The sequence below is a fragment of the Echinops telfairi genome, unplaced genomic scaffold, assembly GCF_000313985.2.
Source record: "Echinops telfairi isolate 266 unplaced genomic scaffold, ASM31398v2 ScPeMD7_7458;HRSCAF=8496, whole genome shotgun sequence".
Taxonomy (NCBI): Eukaryota; Metazoa; Chordata; class Mammalia; order Afrosoricida; family Tenrecidae; genus Echinops; species Echinops telfairi.
In genome coordinates, this window is record NW_022111358.1 from 6,414,562 (window position 1) to 6,424,094 (window position 9,533).

General features: G+C 39.6%; 1 protein-coding gene across 1 annotated transcript in view; it reads left to right on the top strand.

The window, feature by feature from the left end:
* The first annotated feature begins 3,291 nt into the window (after positions 1 to 3,291).
* NF1 (neurofibromin 1) overlaps positions 3,292 to 9,533 on the top strand; it is a 252,880-nt gene continuing 246,638 nt past the window's right edge. Inside the window, exon 1 of the mRNA XM_045299978.1 lies at positions 3,292 to 3,492. Within this exon, the coding sequence (XP_045155913.1) occupies positions 3,292 to 3,492 (201 nt within the window). The remainder of the gene's footprint in view (positions 3,493 to 9,533) is intronic.

A 9,533-nucleotide genomic window follows, 5' to 3' on the forward strand; every position in this document is an offset into this window, starting at 1 on the left:
TTTGGGAATGATGAGGGCAACAAATGTATAGATGTGCTTTACACAATTGATCTATGTATTGTGATGAATTGTATGAGCCCCAATAAAAAAGAAAAAAAACAAACAAAAAAAATGCTATTATAGAAACATCATCAGCTATATACAAGATAAAAATTGCCATTTCACTACTTTTATCTGTAAAATTCAGCAACATTAATTACATTCACCATATCTGCACCTATCACCAGTGTCTATTTCCAACAGTCTTTTGTCAACTCAAGCACTGTACAAGAAGCAATGTTTTATCTTATTGCATCCAATCAGTAAGCTTGATTTAGGTGGTTCGTTATTGTTGAAGGAGACCTGATGGTGTAGTGGTTATGATTTGGGCTGTAATCTGCATGGTTGGCAGTTCAAAACCACTAGCAGTTCCGTGGGAGAAAGGCTGGGCTTTCTACTCCTTTAAACAGTTAGTCTTGGAAACCCACAGTGAGTTACTGAGTCAGCATTAACTTGATGGCAGTGAGTTGGTTTTTGGTTTATTATTGTTAATTCTAACTTTCATAGCTTGATTAAGATAGAGCCAAGCTTCTCCAATGTAAAGTTAATCTTTTCTACTTAAAAATACACATATGTGTATTTTTAAGTAGAAAAGATTAAATTCTAGGGGGAGGGGAGGGTACTTAGAGGCTTAGGCAAATTTCTTAGCAGTCTTTCAATCCATTCAAATACCTATTCCTATCAGTACAGACTAGTGGTTTTTTAAGTTTTCTATTTAATTTAGTGATTATTCTGATTTTTAAAATGTTATTTGTATAATTTTTTCACTTTTAAATTATCCCATAATTTGTAGCAAAGACCCTTTCTTCTGATGACTTTGTCTTTTTGACAAAGACTCCATTATTCTTTGAGGAAAACCCCTTACTTGCTGATAAAACAGGCTTCTCATGTTCTTTCCCTGTCTCAGCACTACAATCTGCCATTTCTCTGAGGACCGCTGGTTCCTTTTAGTGCAGAAAGATGTTTAGAGACCAAGATCTGGGGCTTGGTATGTTACTTAGTACTGAATTATCATGATTTCTAGGCCCCTTAGGTAGACAGAGCTAGAAAACCTATTATATATTTAGATCTAGATCTGCCTATCCCTGCATATGTGAATTTATGTATATGTATGTCAGTATCTGTTTCTGTCTCTCTATTGAAAACTATGTAAGTATATAAATATGTCTGTATTTGTGCAACACCAGAGTGCCCTATCTAATTTTCTCTATTTTTAATTTATTTCTCTAATGAGAAATCTGTTACTCATTATCTTTAACATACAGGGGGCTTCTAAAAAGTTTTTGGAGAAATCTCAATTCCATTTTCCTATAAACTTTTTGAAGTCCCCTCATATTTGCTTATTTGATAAGCTCCATTTTATATAACCGGTCTCCCATCGTTCCCATTCATTCCCGCCCATTCCCAAGCACAGAAGCCCTTGTCACTCAATTTGAGTTCCAGTACCCCACACTTCTGCCGCCCCCCCCCAAAAAACCCAAAACCAAGACGATACCTTTGTTAGCCTTATCCAGTCTGTCACCCTATGCTGTACTGCCTTTTCTGTGCATCTTTCCCTTACCAATTTCAGGCTCTCCTGAGCCACCACTCCCACCTCTTCACCACACAGAGAAGCCTTCCTCATCCTGCCTACAACTGAGTCCATGCTGGCCCTTCTATCTTGTGGTTGCCGTCTTCCACTGAGGCGTTGACCTCCTCCTCTGGAGTGTTTACCTCATGGACTTCCTCTTTATTCCACTGCCTGCCTTGCTTTGGCTCTGTTATTGCATGCCTGGCTACCCTGTCCACCCCATTCATGCGCTGACATACTTTGCTGTGTGGCCTTCCATATGTGAACACCCTCTTCACCCTGTTCATGTTCCATTTCCTCCATATGAATGTCTGCCCCCTTCATCTGCCCCTCCCACATAACTTGCCTCCTTGCCCTAACGCAATGGCTTTTATTCAGAATTAGTACACTGCAGGGAAAGAAAGAGGACAAGCCAGGATTTATAAATGGGAACATTATTACTCAAGTTTGTTTGACAGAAGCTATCTGTTGGAGAATCTAGAAAGGTATCTGCTTTTGGAGATTCCGTAGCAGTTGGGACTGCAAGTATAAGTAGGTTCTTTGTGAATGAAAAACTTAGTAGTCTGAATTCAGACGAGTAAGAAGGAGAAAACGTAAACAGCAGGAAATGTTTAAGGGAAGATGATGTGGGAAGTTACTTTTTGAAAAAACAGATTTGACGCCATGCTAATTTCTTTGCCCCCAAATGCCTTTATAGTGTCCATATTTAAAAAAGAGTAGTTACTTATAACTATTTTATAAGGTCACTGTTAGATTTCAGAGTAGTCACGCATTGTTTCTCTAATTTTAGCTCACATCCACTGTAATTTACTTAGTTGAATAACTTAATTGGCTTGCCTCTTTCATTTATTCTCTAAGGGATACTACCTTTGTAAACATGTTTGATGTGCTAATTATATTTAGAAATCACATGTTAAAATGGATATAAACTTCAAAATAAATATTATTAGGTGCTATATATTTTAAGTACTAAAGATAAAGTGTTCACTTTGGGAAATGTGTTTTTATAACCATTATTAATATTTGATACTTTTCTCTAATTCATGTTTGTTTTCTAGTAGGGTGTCTAGAGCTGATGTGTTAGGCAGTTTTTTTAGTCTTTTCTCATTTAGATGAAAACTTACATTAATTTTAATGTATTCTCCCCCCAAATGGCACTAGAGACCTTTTAGAAACTAGTTAGAATGTATACAAAGACGAACATTTTAGCCTGTGACCTTTTCAAGAATTTTCTGAGTCTAACTTGAAACAAATTGTCCATTGTTCATAGTACTTGGCTTACTGTTAGGCCTTTCCTTGCTAAATCCTCTGATTTACTGAAATTTTGTATCTTAATTAGCTGATAATTTGTTAATACAGATTATAACTAAATGATTACTTTATGAGCTTTAGACTTTGTATTTCTGCATAATATGTAAGGGTTTATATTTGATAGCATAAATGTATAAAAATGAATCTAATTCATTATTCCCTGAAGTGCAAAAAAAGAATTTCATAAAAGCAAAAAAATGACCTTGTTCTTACCTCTCAAATATTTTTATTTTTTTAATCTTAAATTAATTTTAATGCATGATTAAAAAAAAGCAATGAGTAGGGAAAAAAAGAGGAAAACTAAAAAAAAAATTGTAATGTAATCACTGGGGGCAGGGGCAACAAGTAGAAAGTCAAGAGGAGAATCGAAGATGTTTCAGTTCATTCCAGACCTGTGCTTGGTCCACATCACACTCTGTAATTCCACTGCAAAGCTTGTGGATTTCCCTGTGCGCTTTCCAGTACTCGATGTCGCAGTGGGCATTGGGCTAGCTGCAGTAGTGTCCATCTCTGATTTAAGGACACTTGTAGCACGGCTGCAGTCCCGCGTGGACAGTGTGCGGGTGGAGAAGGTGCGGTTCTTGCGGCAGCAGCCCAGGACACGCTTTGAAAGGGGAGAGATAGGAGGAGCAGGGGTGGTTTGGGGAAGTTGCATTATGGCATGAGCCAGGGCCTTGATGAAGGGCGGGGCTCAAATATTTTTTCTTTTTTTTTTATGTCTGAAAGAATTTTTTGTCTTTTTCAGGCAGACTTGTTTCCATTAGTTCCGATAATACTATGTTTTTAACATAAAAGTCACAAAAATGGTCAATTTTTTTTCTTTATAAATTGTTATGGTGAAGTATATAACCAATATTTTCCATCTTAACCATTTTTTTTTTCCTGCGCCTGTACCTCGGCGGCCCAGGCGCGGGCACTACCGCCCGCCCCTAGGGCCCCGGAGCCTGCTCTTCCCCTGCGTTCTGGCCGCTGGGAGCAGAGGGCTCCGGGCGGGCAAAGCTCGAGGACATCTTAGCCATTTTAAGTGTATAATTCAGTGATACTAATTACATCCACAATATTGTGCTTCTATTTTTTAAAAAAGTCATTTTATTGGGAGCTCGTAACAGCTCCTATCACAATCCATATAATCCATCCATTGTGTCAAGCACATTTGTACATAGGTTGCCACCGTCATTTTCAAAACATTTTCTTTCTACTTGAGCCCTTGGTGTCAGCTCATTCCGCCCCCTGTCCCCCTCTTATTGTGCTACTATTTTCACTAACCATTTCTCAAAGGTTCACATCACCCCATAGTAGAAAAACTCAGCAACCTGTTAGCTGCAATCCCATTCCCTCCTCTCTACAGTTCTTGATACCCACCAATAAACTGTAGTTTCTACATACTAGCTTATTTTAGATCGTTTATATCAATGGAATCATGCAACTTTGGTCCTTTTGTGTCTGGTTTATTTCATGCAGTATAATGTTTTCAAGGTTCACTTATGGTAGTATGTATCAGAACTTCATTTCTCTTTATGGTTGAATAGTATTCCATTGTATATGAACAACAAATGTTGTTCTTTGTTGATGGCTGCTTGGTTTGTTTCTGTCTGTTAGCTACTATGACTAATGCGGCAAGGACTAGGAATGGTATTGTTAGGCTTCCTGGTAATTCTGGGTTCAGCTTTTTGAGGAATCTTATTTTAAGGACTAGAGTATAACTTTATTTTTACTTAAAAAATATTGTTGAGATTGAGTATTATTCATATATTGACTGACTTATCTATAGAATGGGGCTTTATAACTTTTTGGAAAATCCATAAGATTTACTTCAATTTTGCCACAACCTTTTTGAAACCCCTCTTATACTTTGTGAATGGCTTTGTTTTCCTTGGATAGTTTTTCCATTGAGCAGTCTTAGTAGTTATGTATTATACATTAGTTATATAAACTCTTAGCTTGTTGTACATTATTTTACTTCCTCTTTGTCATTTGTCTTTTTCTTGGATAATTAAATTTTTTTCCATGTAGGCAAATAAATGAGTTCTTTTTCTGTATTGCTTCTAGTGCTTAGGGTAGTTTCTACCTCAGTATTAAAAGAAAATATTTATTAGTGTCTTTGTTTAAGCTACTATCTTCTCTTGATTAGCTCATCTTCTAACATATAGCAGCAATAAGATAATTATTTTAAAAAACGTAAATCAGGTTGTGGCAATCCCATGCTTAAACCTGATCTCATCTTCTCTTTATAAAATGATCTGTTATACAGTAAATTACTCCAAATCTTTATAGCTTTAAACTGTAATTTTATTTTGCTCAGCTTTGTGGGTCAGGAATTTCTGAAGAATTCAGCTGGGCAGTTTATCTCTTCTTCACATGTGTTGTCTGGGGTAGCTGGTTTGGATAATCCTTTCCAATATGGCTTCTGTAGTCACATGTATGGCACCTCTTTTGACCTTTGGTCTCTCTCTTCGCATAGCTTGTCATCCCTCAGGGTCTCTCCTGATGACCTGGGCGTATTACAGTGTGGTGATCTCATGGTGGTGGTGGAGGTGGTGGAGTGTCATCAAACTGATTCTCACTCACAGCAAATGTGGGTGACAGAGTAGAACTATCCTGTAGAGTTTCTTAAACTGCACTCTGTATGGGAGCAGATCTCATTAGGTCCTTTCTCCCAGGGAGCTTCTTGTGTGCCTGAACTGCTGATCTTTTATTAGCAGCAGATCACCTACCACCATACCACCGGGTCTCCTCAATTTCAGTCTACTCACCCTCTTTACATGGCAGCAGGCTTCCAGGAGTTGGGAAATAAACACTGTCTGACTGATTAAGGTTATGCCTAGAGCTATTGGTTAGCCCAGTTACAGGAGATAACTAACTAGACGCTACTTCTCAATGGGGGTGTGTGGGGTGGTGGTGGTGAGGGGGTGGGTGGGGTGGTGGTGGTGGTGGCAGTGGCAGAGTCTTATTACAAGAGAGTCTGTGAAATATGAGATATTGTGACCATATTTGAAAAATACTACCTGACATATCACCAACTATTTACAGTGGCCTATAAGCCTTTCTTGGTCTGACCCCTGATTATCTTTTTGACCACTTGTACATTTTCTGTGCTACACTTTGAACATGCCAAGGTCATTGCAATATTAGGCCATTGTGCTTGCCACTGTCACCCTTCATATCTTATGATCTTTCAATGGGTCTCCTTCACATTCTTTTTTTTTTTTTTTTAACTTATTGGGGCTTCTTACATCTCTTACCACAATCCATACATTCATCCAGTGTGTCAAGCACATTTGCACATATACTCCCATCATCATTTTCAAAGCATTCTCTTCCTGCTTGAGCCCCTGATATCAGCTACCCATTTATTCCCCTCCCTCCCTCACAAACCCTTGATAAGGATGGATTATTATTTCCATCCTTCATAGTCTTGTACTTCAGCGGTTCTCAACCTGTGGGTTGTGACCCCTTTGGGGGTCAAACGACCCTTTCACAGGGGTTGCCTGATTCATAACAGTAGCAAAAATACAGTTATAAAGTAGCAACAAAAATAAATTTATGGCTGGGAGGGTCGCCACAACATGAGGAACTGTATTAAAGGGTCGCGGCATTAGGAAGGTTGAGAACCACTGTTGTACTTCCTCTAGGTCTGTGCTGAGTTGGTCACCTCTTTGATAAAATCTTGATCATCTCAGCCTCAAAACCAAACGGATTGCCGTGTAATTGATTCTGACTCATGATAATCCTATAGGAAAGAATAGAATTCACCGTTTCCAAGGCTGTAAGCCTTTAAGAAGCAGACTGCTGCATCTTTCTCACAGCACTGCTGGGGAGTTTGAACTAGCAACCTATCTATGGGATGCACTGTACCATAATTCTGTTATTTATTCATTTTCATTTATTCTTTTTAAAATTCTACTTTTGTCAGTTGGATTTTGGTGCTATTTATTGGAACCTGTGGGGCTTGAATTACCACTCTTACCTGACTGAGTACTGAATAAATGGGGAAGTAAAAGAATAAAGGTGGAGATCCAAATGCTGACTTCTCCCTCTTTTCTTTAATCGATCATTTCTAATTTAGAGACTCAAATGGGTTACCGAGTAAATCCCAGAATTAGGCACACCCAGTCTCAGGCAGTGTGGGATTAGGTGCCTACCTTTACCACAGAAGTAGGCACTTACCAGCTCTTGGCATGTTGTAGTAGAGGAAAATTTCTGCTCTCTGGGATCAGGCTACTTCCCAAGTAAAGAAGGGCAGAACATATGTATACTTGAGTATTCTCATTTTTATTAATCTGAATGAAGAGGGATGAGAGAAAGGATATAAAGGGAACTGTCAAAGATGACTCAGATTGTAGATAGCGGAAATGAGGTTGATAGTGGTACTATTCATTAAGGTAGGAAACATGTTAGGAAGATTATGAATTAAGTTAGGGAACACACTGAACTTGGTGTGTTTACGAAGTACTTGTGTGGAGATACCAAATAATCTTGTGGATAACACATTTGAAGTTCAGGTAAAGTTCATATTGATGATGCAGGTTTGATAGTTATATTAGTTTCTTTGCTGTGTGACAAACCACCACAAACTTAGTGACTGAAAACAATACAAAGTTATTATTTCATGTGTCAGTTTGTGTGATTATTTGAGTGCTTGATAACTGCTGTCTTCGGCTGTGTTCTCTAAAGCAAAACCAGTGAAGCGTATTGTGTGTGTGTGTGTGTGTGTGTGATCAGACAAAATGGAAGAACATTACATAATTGCTAAGTTACATTATTTTTAAATCGTCAAACTATTGAGAGTCTTGGCCTAGTTAGAGTGACGCACAGCCTTAACCACCACAGCTGTGTTCTCTGTTTATGTTTTAATTGACTGAAATCAAAGTGGTAGTTGGGTCTGTGATCTCATCTGAGACTCAAGGTCTTCTTTGAAGTTCACTGGTTGTTGATAGAATTTAGTGCTTTGCAATTGCAGGATATGAAACCCTCACTCTGTGGAAGTTTGCTTCTTCAAGGCCACAGGCAGTGACTCTTAAAACAGCCCACCTGATTAGAGCAGATGCACCAAGGACACTCTTCCTTTTGATTTACTCGAAGTCAGCTGATGGACATTGCCAAAACCTCTCATCATATAAAACATTGCAATCTTAGGGTGATGCCCTATTTGTAAATACTCGCACTCAAGGTGAAGGGATTATTTTTGGAGCAGGCATCTGGAGGACCCTCTTAGTCCTCATGGTAGTCATCAGCAGGGTATATGCGATTGCCCCAGAAGAACCAAGGATGCGCAAGGAGAAGAACCCACATGCTGCATGCAGGACAGTGATGTGGCACTCTGCTTCAGTAAGGATTCACAGCTTGGGAACTCGGAGGCAGTTCTCTGCCCAAACGGGCTGCTATGAGTCAGAATCAACTTCACAGTAGTGGATTTGTTTTTTTGTCATCTTTGTATTACTAGCACCTATAGTCCTAGCTGGCAAATATTAGGTATTCAGCTAGTATTTGTTAAAATCCTTCCTTGATTACAAATCTAAAAAAAATTTATATGTAATTTACATATTGTAGCATACTTTGAACACTTAGTCTATGACTTTTGACACTTGTGTGCATTGCCATAGTATAACCATCCCAATGATCAGGATTTGAAGGTGAGTCAGAAAATATTGCTACAGTGGTTCCCGTTCACACATTTATTCCAAACAAAATGTGTGCAAACACATATGCTGGCGTGGAGTAGGGAACCTGTGGAGAGGTCTGAGAGGGCCGGCCCCAATGCCAACTATGTGGACACCTGCCCCTCCCCCCAGAAGAATTTATTTCAGAGGACAGCACCAAATCTGCAGCTCCGAGAGAAGGACATGCCTGATGGGAGCACATGAAGGGGGAGGAGGAGAGAGTGGAGCACATCCTGGACCACCATGCCTTGAGGGTGATGTTCCCGCTCAGAGCAGCCAGTTCACAGAGAGGACCACATGGCCGGCCCCACTATGAGACACAACATCCTTCACTGTCCCATAGCTCTACAGGGGACAACACTGGAGATACAGTGTGGGAATTGCGCCCGATCTGATCCTGCCACCCTGAGGCAAAGCACTAAGGGGGTGCAACAGAACAGCAAGGGAATGGAGCAGCGAGGTCCCCAGGGAATCCGAAGGTGGACTTTGGGGCCAGGACTTGGTTCCCCAACAGACTGGACTGGAAAACATTCTTAAAGGCCAACAAACAGTCCTTGAACTAACTACAAGCTTTTCTTTCTTGTGTTTTGTTTTGCTTTGTTGTCATTGGTTTGTTCTTGTTCTTGTTTTGTTGTATATTGTTGCTTGGTTTTGCTCTGTCTTGTTTTTGTACATGTTATTATCTTCGCAGGACTGTAAATAAGATAGGCTGGATGAACAATCTGGAGGAGAAAACAATGGGACCGACAGTTCCCGGGGGACATTGGAGAGGGGAAAGTGGGGGGAAAGGTAGTGGTGTTAACAAAAGCAGGGACAAGGGAACAACAAGTGATCCAAATTGGTGGTGAGGAGGGTGTAGAAGGCCTGGTAGGGCATGATCAAGGGTAATGTAACCAAGAGGAATTAGTGAAACCCAAATGAAGACTGAGCATGATAGTGGGACAAGAGGAAAG